The following is a 24,480-nucleotide window of genomic DNA, read 5'->3' as shown; positions in this document are numbered from 1 at the left end:
CAGGTACATAGTGATATATGCTGCAGATTATTACATTACTGACCTCTCTAGTGATCTGCAGAGCATTGCTCTGTCCCGGGCTGTTGGGTACCTAGTAATGTATGATATTAATGTAAGCTTACACTACAGGGCGCTGGGTGCTGTTGCGAGGTGTCTGCTGCAGTGTGGGGTAACTTATGTCTCTTTGTCATTGCAGCGCTGGGACAGAACTGAGAGTGGGGACCTGTGATCACGATTTTGCCACCATGTTTCCTGTGGTTGTCGTTCAGTGGTTGGTGTTGGCGCTGGTGACCGGAGTACCAGCCGAGCTTGTGCCCAGGATCACATTCCAGCATGGTGAGCGGGGGCACTGCATCCACTGGTATACTGGATATAATCTGTGTTAATAGAGGGCACCCTGTATACATGGCTTCTCCTCTTACATTACCTGTGGCCTGTAATAGGTGATCCCAGTGACATATCCTTCTCACTGGAGAGGGATCTTCCAATCCCGCTTCCTGCATCTGGCTCTGGAATCTCACACTGGGGTGGCTTTACGTATTGCCCATGTATATACACTTGTGCGATCTGGCCTTTTTCATCCAATTCCAACGGATCGGGCCGATAAATCCGTGTCCGAATTGCAGGTGTTTGACGCCCAATGGCATCCGATGTGTGTACCCGTGAGCATAAGATCGGAGGTTGGACCTACAGAACATAGGATAAATCGGAATCCGAGCCATCCGCAGCACATCGCATGTGCTCCAGATTCCGTTATACTCCCCCGGCAGCTCCCTGGGATTTATCGCGTGTAACAAATGGCACATCAAGTGCCAATCGGATGCGAGGACTCCCGGGAGCTGCCGGGGGAGTTCAAAAGAAATGAGGAATGACTTGTGGCTCTATCAGCAGGAAACCATTGTGGGAAAACTACCATTAATTTCAACCATCACTGTCTGGTACAGCTGTGGACTTATGACAGCAGTGGGCCAATCAGAAGCAGAGGGTGCAGCTAAGTTGGATGTGAAATTTTTTTTGCTACGTCATCATTGAAATGTAACAAATAAATAATAAAAAATTGATTTGAGCGCCTGAGTTAAGATTTCTGGGCAATCAGAAATCCCCCCTAAGTGCACAATTGAGAGCTTTCAGTCCACCAATCAGAATAGGGTCAAATTAACCCCCCTAGATTCAGCCCTACATGAACCTTCTCCAGCGTCTGTCTGTGTAATAACCTCTCCGCTGTCCGTGTCGTAGGGGACCCCTCCAGATCGGTGAATGTCTTTATCCAGCCCAGCGTCCAGAACTACGACCAGTTCCACCTCTCAGGAGACCAGGAGACACTGTATGTTGGAGCCAGGGATCGAATCCTAGCCCTCAGCACCAAGGACCCCATTAATGTCCAACTACTGCGAGAGGTAACTGACATCTGACCTGTATCCCCCTACATATGACCTGTCCCCGGCAGTCTCTCCCCCCCCCCAACTCCATGTGACTGGTCTCCAGTAATGTCCTTCACATTCCTACATGTTACTGGTGTCCGGTAGTCCCCCTCCACTAGCCAGCACTATACAATACAATAATGATCTACATGATAATTCTCTTCATGGCGTTACTGTACCTCCATATAATTTCTCATTTCCATCTTCTCAGATATACTGGCCGCCCGACGAGGGACAGATCAGTAACTGTAAGACCAAGGCACGGAAAGAGGTGAGACTCCCTATTCATCGCTCAGTGCTTCATACTTACTGGTGACTGCTAGCTCTGCGTAGCGGTCTGGTAGCAGCAATGGCGGTTATGTAGCAGTGCTGCTAATCTTATTAGTGTGTGGAATCCCCATGGATCATACGCTGATCGGATACAGTGCAGCGGAAAAGTTGAGCGTGTAAACGGGATATTGTCAAAAAAAAATATTTTGATTTGTAAGCAAACAATACAATGTGCAATTATAATTGATCAATTCGTTAGAAAAAGAGAACGTAATGTTTCAAATGGTACTTTATCGGTTTTGGTTAAGTATGAAGGGAGAAAAAGGGAGCGTCCTGAAAAATCACCTTTTTAGAAATAATATATATATGTGCTATTCTTAGGAGGGCACCTGGCAGAATGATTAACTTGCTGTATTACCTGAGTGTCCAGTGTACAACCAAACTATATTATATTTATATTCTAATACAATACAAAGTGGTATATTTAGCGGCGAATGGCTCGGGCAGAGGGGCGACACAGGACGTGTCGCAGTAGTCTGTGTACATATTGCAGAAGGGTGAATGGTGTTTGTACAGCGCTCTGAGAGGAAAGGGGAACCCTTAGCGACCTGCACCGATAGGGGGAGTCCTGGTCCCCCTTGTAGATAGCTGGGAAGTAGTTGGGGGGTGCTGGAGCTCTAGGGTTAAATGATAAATGTGTTATCGCTACCAGCCACAGACTTTATCACCCACTGACATTGGACAATTCACATTTATCATTTAACCCTAGAGCGCCAGCACCCCCAAACTACTTCCCACATTTTGCAGAAGACATATTGCAGAAGGTCACATAACGGAACGTTTTCTGAGACGGACACCTGGAACGGTCGCATTGTGTAGTAAAAGTATCACAAGGGTTTATTTGTATGTAAGCATGGTATGACCACAGGGGGTGTTAGTGGTGCGATTAGCAGGTCGCAGAGGGGCATATAGGCTGTCGCTGAAGGCGCTGTATGTTGTGCTTGTACCCCAGGCTGTACTTACCACTGTGCACTCTGCTGGGTTTTCTGTTACTAATTATTAATGTCTTCCACAGACGGAGTGTTTTAATTTCATCCGGCTGCTTCTCCCTGTAAACGATACCCACCTGTACACCTGCGGGACCAACGCCTTCAGTCCACACTGCACGTACATTGTGAGTAGCGTCAGTCTCTCCCTCTGCCCGCACTGCACATACATTGTGAGTAGCATCAGTCTCTCCCTCTGCCCGCACTGCAGGTACATTGTGAGTAGCGTCAGTCTCTCCCTCTGCCCGCACTGCACATACATTGTGAGTAGCATCAGTCTCTCCCTCTGCCCGCACTGCACATACATTGTGAGTAGCGTCAGTCTCTCCCTCTGCCCGCACTGCACATACATTGTGAGTAGCGTCAGTCTCTCCCTCTGTCCGCACTGCACATACATTGTGAGTAGCGTCAGTCTCTCCCTCTGCCCGCACTGCACATACATTGTGAGTAGCGTCAGTCTCTCCCTCTGTCCGCACTGCACATACATTGTGAGTAGCGTCAGTCTCTCCCTCTGCCCGCACTGCACATACATTGTGAGTAGCGTCAGTCTCTCCCTCTGTCCGCACTGCACATACATTGTGAGTAGCGTCAGTCTCTCCCTCTGTCCGCACTGCACGTACATTGTGAGTATCATCAGTCTCTCCCTCTGCCCGCACTGCACATACATTGTGAGTAGCGTCAGTCTCTCCCTCTGCCCGCACTGCACGTACATTGTGAGTAGCATCAGTCTCTCCCTCTGCCCGCACTGCAGGTACATTGTGAGTAGCGTCAGTCTCTCCCTCTGCCCGCACTGCAGGTACATTGTGAGTAGCATCAGTCTCTCCCTCTGCCCGCACTGCACGTACACTGTGAGTAGCGTCATTCTCTCCCTCTGTCCGCACTGCACGTACATTGTGAGTAGCGTCAGTCTCTCCCTCTGCCCGCACTGCACGTACATTGTGAGTAGCGTCAGTCTCTCCCTCTGTCCGCACTGCACGTACATTGTGAGTAGCATCAGTCTCTCCCTCTGCCCGCACTGCAGGTACATTGTGAGTAGCGTCAGTCTCTCCCTCTGCCCGCACTGCAGGTACATTGTGAGTAGCGTCAGTCTCTCCTTCTGCCCGCACTGCACCTACATTGTGATTATTATCAGTCTCTCCCTCTGCCCGCACTGCACCTACATTGTGAGTATCATCAGTCTCTCCCTCTGCCCGCACTGCACCTACATTGTGAGTATCATCAGTCTCTCCCTCTGCCCGCACTGCACCTACATTGTGAGTAGCATCAGTCTCTCCCTCTGCCCGCACTGCACGTACACTGTGAGTATCATCAGTCTCTCCCTCTGCCCGCACTGCACCTACATTGTGAGTATCATCAGTCTCTCCCTCTGTCCGCACTGCACGTACATTGTGAGTAGCGTCAGTCTCTCCCTCTGCCCGCACCTGCACGTACATTGTGAGTAGCGTCAGTCTCTCCTTCTGCCCGCACTGCACCTACATTGTGATTATTATCAGTCTCTCCCTCTGCCCGCACTGCACCTACATTGTGAGTATCATCAGTCTCTCCCTCTGCCCGCACTGCACCTACATTGTGAGTATCATCAGTCTCTCCCTCTGCCCGCACTGCACCTACATTGTGAGTAGCATCAGTCTCTCCCTCTGCCCGCACTGCACGTACACTGTGAGTATCATCAGTCTCTCCCTCTGACCGCACTGCACCTACATTGTGAGTATCATCAGTCTCTCCCTCTGCCCGCACTGCACCTACATTGTGAGTAGCGTCAGTCTCTCCCTCTGCCCGCACTGCACCTACATTGTGAGTAGCGTCAGTCTCTCCTTCTGCCCGCACTGCACGTACATTGTGAGTAGCGTCAGTCTCTCCCTCTGCCCGCACTGCACGTACATTGTGAGTAGCGTCAGTCTCTCCCTCTGCCCGCACTGCACGTACATTGTGAGTAGCGTCAGTCTCTCCCTCTGCCCGCACTGCACGTGCATTGTGAGTAGCGTCATTCTCTCCCTCTGTCCGCACTGCACGTACATTGTGAGTAGCGTCAGTCTCTCCCTCTGCCCGCACCTGCACGTACATTGTGAGTAGCGTCAGTCTCTCCCTCTGCCCGCACCTGCACGTACATTGTGAGTAGCGTCAGTCTCTCCTTCTGCCCGCACTGCACGTACATTGTGAGTATCATCAGTCTCTCCCTCTGTCCGCACTGCACGTACACTGTGAGTAGCGTCAGTCTCTCCCTCTGCCCGCACTGCACGTACACTGTGAGTAGCGTCAGTCTCTCCCTCTGCCCGCACTGCACGTACACTGTGAGTAGCGTCAGTCTCTCCCTCTGCCCGCACTGCACGTACACTGTGAGTAGCGTCAGTCTCTCCCTCTGCCCGCACTGCACGTACACTGTGAGTAGCGTCAGTCTCTCCCTCTGCCCGCACTGCACGTACACTGTGAGTAGCGTCAGTCTCTCCCTCTGTCCGCACTGCACGTACACTGTGAGTAGCGTCAGTCTCTCCCTCTGTCCGCACTGCACGTACACTGTGAGTAGCGTCAGTCTCTCCCTCTGTCCGCACTGCACGTACACTGTGAGTAGCATCAATCTCTCCCTCTGTCCGCACTGCAGGTACACTGTGAGTAGCATCAGTCTCTCCCTCTGCCCGCACTGCACGTACACTGTGAGTAGCGTCAGTCTCTCCCTCTGCCCGCACTGCACGTACACTGTGAGTAGCGTCAGTCTCTCCCTCTGCCCGCACTGCACGTACACTGTGAGTAGCATCAGTCTCTCCCTCTGTACGCACTGCACATACACTGTAAGTAGCATCAGTCTCTTCCTGTCCGCACTGCAGGTACACTGTCTTTAGCATCAGTCTCTCCCTCTGCCCACACTGCACATACATTGTGAGTAGCATCAGTCTCTCCCTCTGTCCGCACTGCACGTACACTGTGAGTAGCATCAGTCTCTCCCTCTGTACGCACTGCACATACACTGTAAGTAGCATCAGTCTCTTCCTGTCTGCACTGTAAGTAGCATCAGTCTCTCCCTCTGCCTGCACATTGTGAGTAGCATCAGTCTCTCCCTCTGTCCGCACTGCACATACACTGTAAGTAGCATCAGTTTCTCCCTCTGTCCGCACTGCACATACAATGTAAGTAGCATCAGTCTCTTCCTGTCCGCACTGCAGGTACACTGTAAGTAGCATCAGTCTCTTCCTGTCCGCACTGCAGGTACACTGTCTTTAGCATCAGTCTCTCCCTCTGTCTACACTGCACGTACACTGTAAGTAGCATCAGTCTCTTCCTGTCCGCACTGCAGGTACACTGTAAGTAGCATCAGTCTCTCCCTCTGCCCACACTGCACGTACACTGTAAGTAGCATCAGTCTCTTCCTGTCCGCACTGCAGGTACACTGTAAGTAGCATCAGTCTCTCCCTCTGCCCACACTGCAGGTACACTGTCTTTAGCATGAGTCTCTCCCTCTGCCCACACTGCAGGTACACTGAAAGTAGCATCAGTCCTTCCCTCTGTCCGCACTGCAGGAGTATGCTGGCAGTGTAGGAGAGTGGGGTATAGTCCCTGGTACAGTGGAAGTCCCTGAGTCGGGGAGGTTTACAGTGCACTTTATGGTTCCATATGTAATTTCCAGTCTTGTTAGTAATAGATGTTCTATTCAGAGGGGATATAGTTGTACAAAGGAGCTTACAGTCTAATCCTGTATAGAGGGATAAGCTACAGACACAGGGGAACATGAGGTATTTCTGTCCAGCAGTCTCTGATTCTGTTTTCATCAATTATTCAGGATTTAAACACTTTTTCTTTGCCGACCAATCCTATGAATGAGACGGTCGTCACGGACGGGAAAGGTCGCTCCCCTTTTGACCCCCGACATAAACGCACCTCTGTCATGGCCGGTGAGTACAGAGCCACAGCCAAGAAGTGGTATGAAGTCCATGGTAACTGGACAGACCTGGCAGGGACACAAAGGGTTAAGTGCTAATATTACCTAGTATAGAACAGAGGGGTGCGGCGGGCAGGTTGGTGCAATTAGAGCTGCCCCGGGCAACGTACCATTTCCTCTCTCACCAGTCAGGTAGAAACAGGGGCTTCCCACCCAATTATGTGCCTCCCTTCTTATAACTTCCCCTTTATACCTCCTGTCCTGTGCCTCCTGTCTTATAACTTCCCCTTTATACCTCCCAGTCCTGTGCCTCCTGTCTTATAACTTCCCCTTTATACCTCCCCGTCCTGTGCCTCCTGTCTTATAACTTCCCTTTTATACCTCCTGTCCTGTGCCTCCCGTCTTATAACTTCCCCTTTATACCTCCCCGTCCTGTGCCTCCTGTCTTATAACTTCCCCTTTATACCTCCCCGTCCTGTGCCTCCTGTCTTATAACTTCCCCATTATACCTCCCCGTCCTGTGCCTCCCTTCTTATAACTTCCCTTTTATACCTCCTGTCCTGTGCCTCCCGTCTTATAACTTCCCCTTTATACCTCCCCGTCCTGTGCCTCCCGTCTTATAACTTCCCCTTTATACCTCCCCGTCCTGTGCCTCCCGTCTTATAACTTCCCTTTTATACCTCCTGTCCTGTGCCTCCCGTCTTATAACTTCCCTTTTATACCTCCTGTCCTGGGCCTCCCGTCTTATAACTTCCCTTTTATACCTCCTGTCCTGTGCCTCCCGTCTTATAACTTCCCTTTTATACCTCCTGTCCTGTGCCTCCTGTCTTATAACTTCCCTATTATACCTCCCATGTTATACACAGAATTATCTCAGAGCAGTGTTGCTCAGTAAGCCAGTGACATCACTGAGAGTGCGGCATATCCAGTCATTAGGAGCCAGTGACATCACTGAGTGCAGCCTATCCAGGCACTATAAGCCAGTAACATCACTGAAAGCGCAGCCTATCCAGTTACTAGGAGCCAGTGACATCACTGAGAGTACAGCTTATCCAGTCATTAGGAGCCAGTGACATTACTGAGTGCAGCCTATCCAGGCACTATAAGCCAGTGACATCACTGAAAGCACAGCCTATCCAGTCACTAGGAGCCAGTGACATCACTGAGTGCAGCCTATCCAGGCACTATAAGCCAGTGACATCACTGAAAGTGCAGCCTATCCAGTCACTAGGAGCCAGTGACATCACTGAGTGCAGCCTATCCAGGCACTATAAGCCAGTGACATCACTGAAAGCGCAGCCTATCCAGTCACTAGGAGCCAGTGACATCACTGAGAGTGCGGCCTATCCAGGTGTGTCAGTGCTGTGTGATGTCAGAATATCTTGCACAGACTAAGTGAGTCTGAGTATGGGTTACAGGAAGTGGTTATGTAATCCTAGGTCTCTTACCTAATTCTAATCCTCTCTCCTGTATATTCTTGTTGTAGAAGGGGAGCTGTACACTGGAACAAGTTACAATTTCTTAGGCAATGACCCAGTCATCCTCCGGACCCTCGGCAACAAAACGTCCCTGAAGACAGAAGCATCCCTGGGCTGGTTGCACTGTAAGCTCCTGAATGTTATTGATCATGAACCTCCATATACTTGTAGCCAGCGCACAGCATGTTATGTAGGGGTGTTTGGGCTGTATCGGCAGTTGTCTAAGCCTAGCGCAGCAGCAGGGGAATGGCGAATGCGGTCAGCCCGCTGCGCCTGCGTCCTGGTAAGAGGGGGGAACACTCACCACGGAAAAGGTAACTGCGTGCTAGAAATATTATTATAGTCGCTTGCTACAGTCATCCCGAGACCACCACCCTCAATCTTGAAATAATGCCCCGGCTAGCAAGGCCTGCTAGTTATTGTAGTTCCACAAGAGCCGGTAAGTCATAGGGGCAGATGTATTAAGCCAGGTGAAGTGATAATGTACCAGCCAATCAGCTTCAAACTGTTATGTTACAGGCTAGGCTTGAAAAATGACAGGAGCTGATTGGCTGCTGTGTTATCACCCACCAGGCTTAATAAATCCGCCCCATAGTCTGCCCACCAGCGGTTCATAGAAATGTGAGTGTACTGGGAACTGTCCATGTGACTCAGCTGTCACTCACCTGTTCTCTCTCTCTCTCGCTGTCGCAGCCGACGCCTCCTTTGTAGGCTCCTTCTACATCCCGGGCTCCGAGTCGGACGGGAAAGTCTATTTCTTCTTCGAAGAGACTGCAAAGGAGTTTGATTTCTTTGACAAGCTGACGGTGTCCCGAGTCGCCCGGGTCTGCAAAGTGAGTTTCTCCGCTGTGACCCAGCCTGGATGGCAAATGTGACTTCTATGTATCCAGCTGTTATGTGATCAGACATAGCCGCAGCGTTCTAAGTTGGCCTGTAAGAGATTTCTAGATATTCTACATGACACATGGTATAACGCCTACAGGCAGGACATTAGGCTGATTTATCAAGTGGTGAAACGAGTGAGAAGTTTCCCATAGCAACCAATCAACCTTGACTTATCATTTTTCTAGTACATTCTATAAAATGACAGGTGGAAGCTGATTGGTTGCTTTAACATTGATCTATGAGAACATAAGACCTTTACAGAATTGACCCTAATTATTGCATTATGGGGTTCCGTATTACACCTGGGGTACGGGCAGTCCCCACCATTACAGTATCAGACCTATCCATACTGGGGTGCTCAACTCCAATCAACAAGTGTCCCCAACAGGTCATGTTTTCAGGGTTTCTTTAATCGTGCACAGTATCAGTGATCCACAGACCAAAATCCTGAAAACATGACCTGTTCAGGCACCCAAGGGTTGGAGTTCAAAACCCTGTATTCTAATGATATTTTATGAAACTGTTCTAAATTATGCATACATACACCAAGTACAGTATATTACGGGGGCCCACATTAGCTAAGCAGGGGCCCCTATGCATCTCCTGGTACCACACATGTCACGTCCTGCTGTTGTGGCGGGAGGACAGCCGGCACCGCTGGAGGAAGAGGCCGTTATGTCCCATGACCGTTAGGAAGTGTAACCTCTCCGTGTAACCCTATTCCAGAATGACGTTGGCGGGGATAAGGTCCTACAGAGGAAATGGACCACGTTCCTGAAAGCCCAGCTGGTCTGCTCCCACCGCAACAACTTTCCCTTTAATGTCCTGCGCAACGTGGCCTTGCTGTATCCGGGGGACCCCCAGAATAGCACCTTTTTTGGGGTGTTCAGCTCTCAGTGGTAAGTACGGTAGGGGCAGGGACACGTCGCCTGGCATATATACATCAGGATGAATGTCTTTGTTTACATGACAGTAATAACCCCTGAGGAGCTATAAATCGGAGTATAGTCAATACGCTGTACAGCTATAACTGCATCCGCTGAGTACAGACGAGGGATCACTGCTATGGGATCAATAATGATTTGCTGCACCCACTGATGAGCGGCCGGTACACTAGTGGAGAGTACATGGCTATAGGCCGGGGAATGGCTTCCTCAGGGAGTCCAGTCAGGGCATATATGGTCACCGTACACACGCTGAGCCTCTGAGCATTAACAGCTACGCTACCATCTCTGTGACCTAGAGGTGCACCAAGTTGTGCGAGGAGGAGGACATTGCTCAGCCCAGAGTCTGCGGAATCCAATGTCCTTGTACAGTGCAGATTTCCCCTCTGCTTGGCTCTGAGCCCCATATGTGGAAGTAGGGCCGTAAGCAGCTTTAGTGGGTCCGTGTAGTGGACCATTGTCCTATCAGAGGGCCTTTCTTGTATTCTAGTGACCGGAACTTTGGTATAACCGGTCCATGACCTTGATGCTCATCCACTGGACCTGTGCCCATGTTCTCCTTCTCTGTCCACAGGCAGGTAGGTGGTTCCAGCAGCTCCGCCGTCTGCTCCTTCAAACTGAAGGACATTGAGGCGGTTTTCAACGGGAACTACAAGGAGCAGAACAAAGAGAGTTCCAAGTGGACGAGATACACAGGACCGGTGTCCAATCCACGGCCCGGCAGTGTAAGTACCACTACACCCATCACCCGCTACTGCAGAAGGTCATTACTGATAATATAGTAGTGTTCATTCTAGCACCCGTCCTATATGAAAACCCACGCAGTTCCTCTTCCCTGCCTGGGGTGTCACTGTCTGCTGTAGTGCTTCTAGCACAGGTCTGGTTTGCATATCAGTGCTGATATACAGACCACACTGTGACTACAGCAGGCAGCGACACCCCAGGCAGGGAAGAGGAACTGCGTGGGTTTTCAAAGATAGCGGGTGCTAGAATGAAAACGAATATAGTGCTTAGTGGCTGCAGTACCTCACGTGGCCAACTGTTGGGGTGGCAGTGTTGCAGTGACTCTGACCATTAAACCCACAGGTCTGTCATTTGAATTAAGGACAAATACTGGGAGATGACTGGCCGCCATTGCTATAATCGGTTAAAGCTCGCTGATATTTCCCCTAGATTGCAGCTGAATAGGGGATAGGATGAAACTAAGCAATTTAGGGACCAAAACTAATATTATTTACTTATGAAGTTTCTCATGTAGCGCACACATATACCGCAGTGCTGTACAGAGTATAGTTGAACATTCGCATCAGTCCCTGCCCCAGTGGAGCTTACAATCTATATTCCCTACCACATGTACACGCACACACACAGTCTAGGGTTCATTTTTGTTGGAAGCCAATTAGCCTACCTGTATATATTGGGATTGTGGGTGGATACAGGAGTACCCGGAGGAAACCCACGCAAGTACGGGGAGAACATACAAACTCTGCACAGTTAGAGCCATGGTGGGGATAGAACCCATGACCTCAGTGCTGTGACCATTACACTGTCCGTAGTTATGTGTGGACTATATCACTGCCGTTGCTACAAACGTAATAATGTTTCCATGCCATGATGGCTGCAGTGCAGACGTGTACCTGTGGGTAGCTGCTGACTGTTCTCACCTACCCCCAGTGCTCCTCTGGGAAATTCTCAGACACCGACCTCAACTTCATGAAAGACCATTTCCTGATGGATGATCAAGTGTCTCCCATCGGCAAGGGACCCGTGCTTATCAAACAGAGCGTCAGTTACACGCAGATCGCAATAGACTCTGTCCAGGCCTTACGCGGTACCTACACAGTGATGTACCTGGGCACAGGTATGTGTCATTGCTGCCCTCTGCTGGTCATGCATGGTTCTGCAGTATGCACTATAATTCTATATTGCCCTTTCTCAGACACTGGCTCCCTGCACAAGGCTGTCCTGGTGAAAGATGGCACAGAATCTCACATTATTGAGGAGCTCGAACTGCTGCCACATTCCGAGCCGATCGAGACCCTTCAGCTGGTACCCAGCAAGGTGAGGTGACTTCCTTATGTAACATGCACAGATATCGCTTCCCCTCGCTGTTGTTCCCTGGTATCAGCTGATATACTGCATGGATAGGAAACGAGGCAGCGGGTTGTGTCTGTGGAATGACTGAAAAAAATATTACATAGGACAACACCATTGCCCTGAGCCTTTAGGAACCCACCTGACACAACACTGTGTACGGATGTCTCCACATTACAAAGGGAACTAAGTAAACCAGATGAGTGGGCAAAAAAATGGAAAATGTGGTTCAATGTGGGCACAAGCACAGTACAGCTTGGGAGGCAATCACTGTATAACTGGTGGTGTAGAATTGGGTAAATCTGAATTGGAAAAGGACCTAGGAGTCCAAATGGACAATAAACTTGGGTGCAGTGCTCAGTGTCAGGTAGCAGCAAATGAGATACTAGCCTGTATAAAAAGGGGCATGTAATTTAGGGATGTCAATATACGGGGCACTTGTTAGACCTCATCTAGAATTTGGAATGCAATTCTGTGCTCCACACTACTACAAAAGACATTGTAGAAATGGTAAAAAGCCTGGAGAAGAGCAACCAAACTAATACAAGGGAAGTGACCTTAGGCTATGAGGACAGGCTAGCCAAATTGGGACTGTTCCTGCTAGAAAAGAGATGCCTGAGGGGTGACATGCTTAACATGTACAAATATATTAAGGGCAATTACATCCACCTGTTAGGCAGCCTGTTTACGAAGAAATCATTTACTAGGGCATGAGGCCATGCACTTAGACTGAAGGAGAGAAGCGGCCATGCACTTGGACTGGAGGGAGAAGCGGGCATGCACTTGGACTGGAGGGGAGAAGCGGGCATGCACTTAGACTGGAGGGGAGAAGTGGCCATGCACTTGGACTGGAGGGAACACGGTTTAGAACACTTATGCCCCTTTCAGACTGCACTTAGTACCTGGTATTTTGGCATTTTTTTACCGTTTTAAAACGGTAATATGTGCAGTGTGAAAGGTCAAGAGTGAATTTACTGGTTCCAGAAAACCGGTATTTCTAAACCGTAATAAAGCAGGTTCCTACCCGTTTGACCCGTTTTTTTGCAGTCTGAATTGGTCTAATACGGTATTTTGTCTCAACTGCAAGCTACAGAGGGGCAGATGTATTAAGCCTTAACAAGAGATAAATGCAAGCGGGTAGGACGTGAGGTGTTTGAGCTCCCCAGCTATATATCCTGGGAAACACTAAATACTGCCCCGCATAGCTACTATAACTGGCGCTGCACCCGGTGAGCTCTCTCTCTCTCTCTCTATATATATATATATATATATATATATATATATATATATATATATATATATATATATATATATATATATATATATATACAGATCCAATAACTGCCGGCACTCGCTGGGTTAAAGATACAACATGCTCCAAGTGCCAGAACACAATGATGTAGAACTTCCAATGTTCAGTGTAGAACAATAACGGCACTCAGGAGACTGATTACATGCAAAAAACGATGTATTGTAGTATACAGGGGATACTACAATACATCGTTTTTTGCATGTAATCAGTCTCCTGAGTGCCGTTATTGTTCTACACTGAACATTGGAAGTTATATATATATATATATATATATATATATATATATATATATATATATATATATACAGTTTGCTGATTCCGGAGCCAGCGGGACCCGGTGGAAGTCCCTTACTGCCGCACCCGCCGAACATCCGGTCTGCTGCACCTCCCGCTTCCAGTGCAGCGGCGTCGGGTGAGTGACGGAGACCCGGTGAGAGGACTGGACCGTACTGCCTGGTGGTCCCCCTCCGGGAGGCTGCCTGTACTTTGGCACCTGGGGCGGTTGTGCTTCAAGTCCCCGGCGGCCATTATAGACATCTTACACCCCCGCGGCTCCATAGCCCAGACACATTGATGGCTACATCCTGTTGATTGGGCGGTCTGCCTTTATTACTGTGCGCCTGCCAGCCTCTCCTCCTGTAAGGCAACCTACAGCCGAACAGTCTGCCGAGCTTGAACGGGCCACATCTGTCATCACTTTGGCACCCTGTAAAGTGCAAAAAGCTGCCTGGCCAGTACCTCTATAGCTCCATTGCTCCTTATATCCAGACCCCCCCGTTTTATATAAAGATCTGCTTTTCGACTGGATCTTCTGTGACACAAGGTACTTGAACGCTATCCTGCTCAGACACTTGGTGATTACTGGTGGTGTGCTAGCCACCGCCATTTTACCATTACCGTTACGTTCCAAGCTGAGTGCCACTCAACCACTTATGATGGCAGGTTTCGCACTGCAACTCCTTCAGGCCCTCAATGCCTCCACTCAGAGGCTACTTTCCAAGTTTGAAGTTACTGCGGCTGTGCCTATGGACCCTGATAATGGGGCCTCCGTGTCGCCTACACCGACTCTGTGTCAAGACCCTCCTGTCAAAGAAACTGTGCTTTCAACGTACACTGATACCATCCTAACTCCTGTGATTGAAGTCTATCTAAAAACCCGGTTTGCAGCTGCAACATTGAAGTTTATGCTATGCACCTGTCTATCTAAGTGTTCCTTTTATCTGTGTGTCTGTCCCTGGCTTGGAGGTGCAATTTGGGGACTATCCTTTCGGTATTTTTATTCTTTTATGCATTTTTGGGTATGCAGGGACACTGTTACTATACCACCTGTCTTGACTGGATCAGAAGACTGGCCTGACTGGCCTCTGTACTGCATTTCTATTAGAAATATCTCTGCTTCTAATATCTAACCTGTATTCTCGCTAGTTTGCTATTTTCTCTTGAATGTCAGTATTCCTTATATTTTTCAGTTTGCAATTCTACAATTGCTAGATGAGCTTTTCCTCTACAGCCCTGCACTGTATCTCGTCACATTCCCTTGGTTCTCATGTGTATCATATTCTTATATCTGGGTGGGAGAGCTAAGCCTGGGCCTAATGGTCTCTGGCTCATACATACCCTCAGCTGGATACATCTCTCCTCATTGGTATGAGTCCTTTCTATGTTAGGAGATAGAATTATGCTTTATATCCTGTCCGTTATCATAGCCGCTATATTCATCTCTTGTGGGAGTACTGGGTCCGGCCTAGTTTTGAGCCATTAGTATTGTGTACTCGTTTGCTACATATCCTTTTTTTTTTTTTTTAATGCCCCAATCAATCCATACTGCTATTATCCTTAAATGGGTGGGTGGGATGGAAGGGGTTAATTAGCTTGGTATAGATTAGCTATTATGTTGTATCTATCCTGATTGCTCTGCAAGTTTCATTAATCTTGCTAAGGACCACTAGTTGCTACATTCTTCTTGGGGAGGGATAACTGGGTTAGTATAGTGTAGTTAGTAGGGGTTCATTGGTTTAGGGGCTCCAGGTATGCCTAAGTTGGGGGTAGGTTATACAGGGTGGGGGTTGAGGTAGGTTTGTTTTGGGATTCATTTGATTTATTCTGGGTAGTTGGGCATACATTATATATATATATATATATATATATATATATATATATATATATATATATATATATATATATATATTACTGCAGAATACAATATAAGAGACTCCTACTAAACGGAAGTATATTGCTCACTTCAGTTATTGTGTCACTATACTGCATGTGCTACATTGCTCCTGTTTGGTCATTCCCGAATGGCGCCTTTAGGGAATGAGGTACCATTATTGTTTTCATGTTGTGGTGATGTGTATTCCTGTCTGCTTACTGTATGTAAGACTATACAATTCTGCTGTATTCTGCAGTTTCACATTACTGCTCTAACTACCCCCATATGTATACGGGTACTTGTTGGTTTGTATTTATATGTAGAAACGTCAATATAAATTATAAAAAAAAAAAAAAAAAAGAGATAAATGCACTGGTGATAAACGTCCAGCCAATCAGCTCCTTACTGACTTTATTCAAACACAGCCTGTAACATGGCAGTTGGCAGGTGATTGGCTGGATGTTTATCTCTCCTTATCACTCTCACATTTATCTCTTGTTAAAGCTTAATACATCTGCCCCAGAGTGTGATAGGCTGTCTCCCTGTGTGATGTAAGTGCCCACAACCAGGAAATAAACAGTGGAGAGCACATCCCCCCCCCCCCCCCCTGTTTCCTATAGGTTAAAGCAGGTTCAATGTGAAGGGACAAAAACGGCACTGAAACAGTAATATACCGTTTAAGATATGCAGTGTGAAAGGGGTTTTAGCTGTCTGACACGTTTTTAGAAAGGTTTAAAAATACCGGATTGATGCTGTTTTTGCGGTGTGAAAGCAGTATAAGAAGGAAGGGCTTTTTTACGGTCAGGGCAGTAAAATGATGGGACTCTCAGGATTTTCAGAACGATGTCCTTGGGAGCAGGAACATTCCAAAACACATTTAGTCTCCAGCCCACTAAAAAGGAATGAACAGATGAAACGCGTTTGGGAAGTTGGTTCGTTCTGGAAATCCTGAAGGGAAACGCTACAAGGCGTGTGAGACAGGAGGAAGCCAGATAAGCGGGTACGATATTAGTTTGGAGTACATACGTTATAGCCTTTAGAGTAATAAAATCTATATTTGTAAAATAACCAACGTTTTGTCGGATGTCACCCAGCCGGCATTGCTGGGATCTCGCGGATCCCACCACATAATGTGTAATAATGTGCTCTCGTTATCTTCTCCTGCAGAGAATCCTCTACATCGGTTCCACAGCCGGAATCCTGCAGGTTCCCCTGGCCAACTGCAGCGTCTACAGGACCTGCTTTGAGTGTGTTCTGGCCCGGGACCCCTACTGTGCCTGGAACCTGCATAGCCGGGAATGCCAGAGCACCCCAACACATGGCAATTTGTAAGTGGATAACAATACTTGTTCATGGGGTGGGGAACCCCCCCCAGCCCTGTGCCCTAGGGACAGGGGAAGGGGGGGGGGGGGGGGGGTTATATTGTCAGGGGAACTTGGGAGATAAATAATCTAACACATTATGAAGCTCATATCCTCTGACCAGTGTCGATATCCGCAGAGATTCCTGGCTGCAGGATATAGAGACCGGAAACCCGAATAGCACCTGTCTCAGCCCCGTGGTAAAGGCGCGAACTATCCGAACAGACACGGACATTCCACCAATGAGAGGTGAGGAGAGAACACTGGTTCTCCAGTGTCGGAACAGTGGCTGCCTGGAAGTGGTATTAATATAATGACAGCCATGCTAATTAGTCTCCAAGGGTCTGTGATAAGTTGCTTGAGTACCGTTATTAGTCGTACTGACCACTAATGAGTGATTTCTCTCCGTTACCAGCTGAAAACTACACGGCCTCGTATAACACCATCCTGAAGCTGCAGTGTCCGGAGCTGTCTTCTCTGGCCACCTACAGCTGGAAGCGGCTGGGACAAGCCCCTGACAAACAGATGGTCACCTCCCAGCAGACCCTGATAGTCATTGTGAGAAGCGACACTCTGGGGCTGTACGAATGCTGGGCCAACGAGAACGGGTTCAAGTACAAGGTGGCTCAGTACTGGGTGAAAGACCCCAACGGGGTTGACGTCAGCCACCGAGGAACCGGTGATGGTAACTACGGCTTGGAGAATGACCTGTCCTTCATCAGCCACGAGCAGAATTACTACAAACCATTTGTGGCCGTGACGGTGCTGCTGACGTTGACGCTGTGCGGGGGCTTGGTCCTGGTGCTGTACACATGCCGGGACCGGATCAAAGTGAACAGAAAAATTCAGGGTTGCAGCACCCCGGAGACGGAAAAACTGTCAGGCTCCAAACAGCCCGACAAGACCCCTCTGAATGGGCTATACCAAAATGTTGGCAGTTTCGCTAAACCCTGCTGCGTACCTATGGCCAATGGGAACATGGACGTGGATAATAACAGCGTGAATCTGACGCCCAACGGGGCGATGGAGGGAGCTTCTGATGTCTAAGCTATGTTGTACCGCTCGCAGTTGTGCCAGCCAGTAGCGGACCCTGAAGGCACCAGAAAGGTTCACAGCAATTCTGAACGTTATCGTTTTGGGGATGTCATGTAGAATGTTTTGGCAGCCTCTAATTTTACATTGGGTTTGGGGCCTCTGCCTCCATGTCCGAGAGACACTGCCTCACCCAGCGGGACCAAATGAAAACTTATTTTACTATGTCATGACGGCTGATTGGTCCAAGTAGCCAGGAACATATTGTTCCCCCGGGGGCATCCTGTTGCCCTTTTTATAATGTGAACACAGTTGTAAATAGAAAAAGGACATGACCACTGCCAGTTGGGTGCCCAGCATTGGTACCTTCACCTCGCCAGCCGGGTCTATGGGTACACTCTTCCTGCCACGTCCCACCAGCACACGAGAAGCATTACTGCCAGGCTGCCACCACGCAGCAATGATTACTGCATGTGTACTAAGCGTGACCAAAGTACGTGTGTCTGCGCAGTGTGTCCACATACATAGTGTGAGTATACATGGATCACTGCAGTGTACAGTGTGTGTATATATGGATCATCCTCTGTACAGTGTGTCTGCATGCGTATACGTGGGTCATCCCTCCATGCCGTGTACAGTGTGTGTACACTGATCACCCTCCCTGCAGTATGTACAGTGTGTGTGTGTGTGTGTGTGTTTACCCTCCCTGCAGTGTGGAGAGTGTGTGCTATAGGTGTACTCTGTGGTCTGCTGGTCCCAGTGTGGGGTGTGTTTGCACGTCTGTCGCCTGTTGTTGCAGTACCGTATCAGTATTATAGGGGGCGCTGTGTGCATGAAGAGTTGGAGCCAAGTGTGTTTCTGTTTTGTATTATTATTTATAAAAGATTAAACGAAACATGTGTCTGTCTGGTCTCTACCCTGACGCAATACGATCCCAAAAAAAACTGTATTTTGCTTTTAACATTATTGCCATTTTATATTTTGCTGTTTAACTGTGTTGAGTTTAGTCCATTTCCCTCCCATGTGTTCCCGGGGTAATAGGAGGGTATTCGCACATGTAGGGACTGGTCAGCGCTAATGCTGCCTCCCATGTGTTCCCGGGGTAGTGGGAGAGTATTCGCACATGTAGGGCCTGGTCAGCGCTAATGCTGCCTCCCATGTGTTCCCGGGGTAGTGGGAGAGTATTCGCACATGTAGGGCCTGGTCAGCGCTAATGCTGCCTCCCATGTGTTCCCGGGGTAGTGGGAGAGTATTCGCACATGTAGGGCCTGGTCAGCGCTAATGCTGCCTCCCATGTGTTCCCGGGGTAGTGGGAGAGTATTGGCACATGTAGGGCCTGGTCAGCGCTAATGCTGCCTCCCATGTGTTCCCGGGGTAGTGGGAGAGTATTTGGACATGTAGGGCCTGGTCAGCGCTAATGCTGCCTCCCATGTGTTCCCGGGGTAATGGGAGAGTATTCGCACATGTAGGGCCTGGTCAGCGCTAATGCTGCCTCCCATGTGTTCCCGGGGTAGTGGGAGAGTATTCGCACTTGTAGGGCCTGGTCAGCGCTAATGCTGCCTCCCATGTGTTCCCGGGGTAATGGAAGAGTATTCGCACATGTAGGGCCTGGTCAGCGCTAATGCTGCCTCCCATGTGTTCCCGGGGTAGTGGGAGAGTATTGGCACATGTAGGGACTGGTCAGCGCTAATGCTGCCTCCCTTGTGTTCCCGGGGTAGTGGGAGAGTATTTGGACATGTAGGGCCTGGTCAGCGCTAATGCTGCCTCCCATGTGTTCCCGGGGTAATGGGAGAGTATTCGCACATGTAGGGCCTGGTCAGCGCTAATGCTGCCTCCCATGTGTTCCCGGGGTAGTGGGAGAGTATTCGCACTTGTAGGGCCTGGTCAGCGCTAATGCTGCCTCCCATGTGTTCCCGGGGTAATGGAAGAGTATTCGCACATGTAGGGCCTGGTCAGCGCTAATGCTGCCTCCCATGTGTTCCCGGGGTAGTGGGAGAGTATTGGCACATGTAGGGACTGGTCAGCGCTAATGCTGCCTCCCTTGTGTTCCCGGGGTAATGGGAGAGTATTGGCACATGTAGGGCCTGGTCAGCGCTAATGCTGCCTCCCATGTGTTCCCAGGGTAGTGGGAGAGTATTCGCACATGTAGGGCCTGGTCAGCGCTAATGCTGCCTCCCATGTGTTCCCGGGGTAGTGGGAGAGTATTCGCACATGTAGGGCCTGGTCAGCGCTAATGCTGCCTCCCATGTGTTCCCGGGGTAGTGGGAGAGTATTCCAACATGTAGGGACTGGTCAGCGCTAATGGTGCCTCCCATGTGTTCCCGGGGTAGTGGGAGAGTATTCGGACATGTAGGGCCTGGTCAGTGCTAATGCTGCCTCCCATGTGTTCCCGGGGTAGTGGGAGAGTATTCGCACTTGTAGGGCCTGGTCAGCGCTAATGCTGCCTCCCATGTGTTCCCGGGGTAATGGAAGAGTATTCGCACATGTAGGGCCTGGTCAGCGCTAATGCTGCCTCCCATGTGTTCCCGGGGTAATGGGAGAGTATTCGCACATGTAGGGCCTGGTCAGTGCTAATGCTGCCTCCCATGTGTTCCCAGGGTAATGGGAGAGTATTCGCACATGTAGGGCCTGGTCAGCGCTAATGCTGCCTCCCATGTGTTCCCGGGGTAGTGGGAGAGTATTTGCACATGTAGGGCCTGGTCAGTGCTAATGCTGCCTCCCATGTGTTCCCGGGGTAATGGAAGAGTATTCGCACATGTAGGGCCTGGTCAGCGCTAATGCTGCCTCCCATGTGTTCCCGGGGTAGTGGGAGAGTATTGGCACATGTAGGGACTGGTCAGCGCTAATGCTGCCTCCCATGTGTTCCCGGGGTAATGGGAGAGTATTCGCACATGTAGGGCCTGGTCAGCGCTAATGCTGCTGCAGCTTCCAATGTGCACTCAGCCACTGCAGATAAGACAGCCCTGGGGCGCTCACCACAGCTTTGCGAGTTCCAGCTGCCATATATAACATGTGCTGTGCTACCCTTCCAGAAGCTGCGGGAGCCTCCCGATTTTTCAGGTAGACCCCTGCACCCCTGGAGGAGCAGGCAGGTCTCTCACATCCTAGTGAACCACCCCCACCCCAAACTGGATGCATCTCCTCTCTGGTCCTAAAGTCCATCCTTAGTGTTAACATAGGTCATTACCAGTAAATATTGGTAGTTTGGGAATCTGTACAGGGGTCCTTCGGCTGGCCTCATCCACAGAACAGGCCCCCAAGACATTCATTATCTAACATATTACTATGTATTAGAGGATGTTCTAGTGACCTCATATCGCTTTCCAGCCCTGCTGGCTCCTTTATAGGTTAGGATATTTATAACTAAAGACAGAAAGTACAATAACAATATATATATATTCCATACACTGTCTTCAGTGCAAATAATCCCGGCTGCTTGGAGGAACTGTGACACTTGGCTCTACCAAGTGTTTTATTGGTACTATTGCACCACCTTGTGGTTATCCAAGATAACTGCAGACTTCTATCAATATTAATACCTGCACATTGTGGGGGAAATTTACTAAAGGAAATTTGTAAAAAATAGGTGTATTTGTATCCAGAAATACACTTATTTTTGACATTTACTATCCTGAAAATACGGCAATTCCTATTCGTATTGATAGCACATCAATACGAATACGAATTGCCGTATTTTCGGCATAGTAAATGTCAAAAATAAGTGTATTTCTGGATACAAATACACCTATTTTTTTTACAAATTTCCTTTAGTAAATTTCTCCCACAGTGTATGTCTATATAAAATTAGTAATGTTTTTATGTACGTGAATACGTGTGACTGGCGCTCAGGAGACTTACAGTGACATCTCGCTGAACAGAATCCAGTCAGGAATTTTATTACACACGATTCCAATACACAAAAGTCGCACCCACCAGCCAGGACTGAATTTGGATTATTGGAAATACTCAACTTTTCACAAATCATGAAGAGATGATAGTTATTATTATTTACAGCGTCTTATATAGCGCAGCAGATTCCGTTACAGCTTCTTATATAGCGCAGCAGATTCCGTTACAGTGTCTTATATAGTGCAGCAGATTCCGTTACAGTGTCTTATATAGCGCAGCAGATTCCGTTACAGTGTCTTATATAGCGCAGCAGATTTCGTTAGTGTCTTATATAGCGCAGCAGATTCCGTTACAGCGTCTTATATAGCGCAGCAGATTCCGTTACAGCGTCTTATATAGCGCAGCAGATTCCGTTACAGCGTCTTATATAGCGCAGCAGATTCCGTTACAGCGTCTTATATAGCGCAGCAGATTCCGTTACAGCGTCTTATATAGCGCAGCAGATTCCGTTACAGCGTCTTGTATAGCGCAGTAGATTCCGTTACAGCGTCTTGTATAGCGCAGCAGATTCCGTTACAGCGTCTTGTATAGCGCAGCAGATTCCGTTACTGCGTCTTATATAGAGCAGCAGATTCCGTTACAGCGTCTTATATAGCGCAGCAGATTCCGTTACAGCGTCTTATATAGCGCAGCAGATTCCGTTACAGCGTCTTATATAGCGCAGCAGATTCCGTTACAGCGTCTTATATAGCGCAGCAGATTCCGTTACAGTGTCTTATATAGCGCAGCAGATTCCGTTACAGCGTCTTATATAGCGCAGCAGATTCCGTTACAGCGTCTTGTATAGCGCAGCAGATTCCGTTACAGCGTCTTGTATAGCGCAGCAGATTCCGTTACAGCGTCTTGTATAGCGCAGCAGATTCCGTTACAGCGTCTTATATAGAGCAGCAGATTCTGTTACAGCGTCTTATATAGCGCAGCAGATTCCGTTACAGTGTCTTATATAGCGCAGCAGATTCCGTTACAGCGTCTTATATAGCGCAGCAGATTCCGTTACAGCGTCTTATATAGCGCAGCAGATTCCGTTACAGCGTCTTATATAGCGCAGCAGATTCCGTTACAGCGTCTTATATAGCGCAGCAGATTCCGTTACAGCGTCTTATATAGCGCAGCAGATTCCGTTACAGCGTCTTATATAGCGCAGCAGATTCCGTTGCAGCGTCTTATATAGCGCAGCAGATTCCGTTGCAGCGTCTTATATAGCGCAGCAGATTCCGTTACACTGCAACGGAATCTGCTGCGCTATATAAGACACTGTAACGGAATCTGCTGCGCTATATAAGACGCTGCAACGGAATCTGCTGCGCTATATAAGACACTGTATTATATAGCGCAGCAGATTCCGTTGCAGCGTCTTATATAGCGCAGCAGATTCCGTTGCAGCGTCTTATATAGCGCAGCAGATTCCGTTGCAGCGTCTTATATAGCGCAGCAGATTCCGTTGCAGCGTCTTATATAGCGCAGCAGATTCCGTTACTGCGTCTTATATAGCGCAGCAGATTCCGTTGCAGCGTCTTATATAGCGCAGCAGATTCCGTTGCGCTTTACAATGCAAGTCCGCACTGACGTTCTCATCTAACCTATTTAATGCAGACTTTGCACAGTATTAGCAGCATATGTTCAGTACACATTAAGGGCAGAGCACTAACTATTATCCCTGAGGGTACTGGAGTGCCAAAGTTTTTAGCTTTTTCTTTGCAGCAGAAGCCATCTTGGTTGTGTGGCTGGGGTCTCCAGCCCCAGGCATTAGCAATTCTTCTGTGTCTCTCAAATTTCCCACTGGGCGGTGCCTTCCAAGCCAGTTATAAGAAGAATCTGATGGAGATAGGAAATGTATAGTCGCACAAATGTAAACCTGATGCTTGATTATTAATTAGAGGATATTTAATATATACCACTTGCACGCTGCATCTGTGATAAGCCACGCGGCAGCCGATCTGAGTCTGCAGACCGAGGCAAGGTTCAGCCCCAATCCTCATGTAATAAACCTTGACACATAAAGATTGACATGTAAAAGGTTGACATTTACAAAAGGTCGACATGCTATAGTTATTATATGATCAGGTACCTGAGCATTTCATGAGTTTTTATTTCTGACATGTTTTATTAAGCCCAAAGCACGTGGGGTGGGGAGGGGGGGGGGGTGTTATGCTAATTGGGGGTTAATGTCAACATGCCAAAAGACACCAAAAATTTAAAACACACGTCGACCTTTTCTGGGTCAATCTTTTCCTAATGTTCACATTGCACATCAACCGTTTGCCTTCTAACCAATAGTGGTGGACCTGTGCAGCTGATGACCCACACCCCTATCTCTAAGTTCTGGGGCCAGGTGACAAGACCGAGTATAAAACACCCAGCTTCCCCCCCCCCCCCCCCCCCCCCCCATATGCATCAGAGAGAGAGCGACCGTCTCAGAGAGATTGAGGGGTAGATGTGTGAAGCAGTGATAAGGGAGAAGTGATAGTGTCTGGTACTTTGTCACCAGCCAATCCGCTCCTAACTGTCCCTTTTTAAACCCAGGTCCCAGTAGCATTCAGTATCAGAATCAGTTTATTGCCAGGTGTATCAGAACAACATGCATAATTTCCCTCCACAGACAAATGTGGGCACAGCCATGTTTGGTAGTGTCACATGGGCCTTTCCAAGCCGTTCTGTGCAGGTAAAACTGGGTCTGGTATGCTGTTTTTTTACGAGGATAGTGA

The 24,480-nt window shown here is 48.6% G+C and overlaps 1 protein-coding gene across 6 annotated transcripts in view; it reads left to right on the top strand.

The window, feature by feature from the left end:
- SEMA4A (semaphorin 4A) overlaps positions 1–18,761 on the top strand; it is a 96,751-nt gene extending 77,990 nt beyond the window's left edge. For all 6 annotated transcript variants that reach the window (XM_083166397.1, XM_083166400.1, XM_083166399.1 and 3 more), the window contains 14 exons: positions 197–336; positions 1,237–1,397; positions 1,633–1,692; positions 2,767–2,865; positions 6,510–6,621; positions 8,095–8,211; positions 8,780–8,919; positions 9,698–9,870; positions 10,490–10,640; positions 11,590–11,776; positions 11,855–11,976; positions 16,641–16,801; positions 16,974–17,083; positions 17,250–18,761. In XM_083166397.1, the coding sequence (XP_083022523.1) occupies positions 197–336; positions 1,237–1,397; positions 1,633–1,692; positions 2,767–2,865; positions 6,510–6,621; positions 8,095–8,211; positions 8,780–8,919; positions 9,698–9,870; positions 10,490–10,640; positions 11,590–11,776; positions 11,855–11,976; positions 16,641–16,801; positions 16,974–17,083; positions 17,250–17,881 (2,365 nt within the window). In that variant the 3' untranslated portion in view covers positions 17,882–18,761. The remainder of the gene's footprint in view (positions 1–196; positions 337–1,236; positions 1,398–1,632; positions 1,693–2,766; positions 2,866–6,509; positions 6,622–8,094; positions 8,212–8,779; positions 8,920–9,697; positions 9,871–10,489; positions 10,641–11,589; positions 11,777–11,854; positions 11,977–16,640; positions 16,802–16,973; positions 17,084–17,249) is intronic.
- Positions 18,762–24,480: the final 5,719 nt, after the last annotated feature.

This window comes from Crinia signifera, chromosome 12, assembly GCF_055691185.1.
Source record: "Crinia signifera chromosome 12, ASM5569118v1, whole genome shotgun sequence".
Taxonomy (NCBI): Eukaryota; Metazoa; Chordata; class Amphibia; order Anura; family Myobatrachidae; genus Crinia; species Crinia signifera.
Note: the sequence above shows the minus strand (reverse complement) of the source record. Positions and strands in the feature narration are given on the sequence as shown.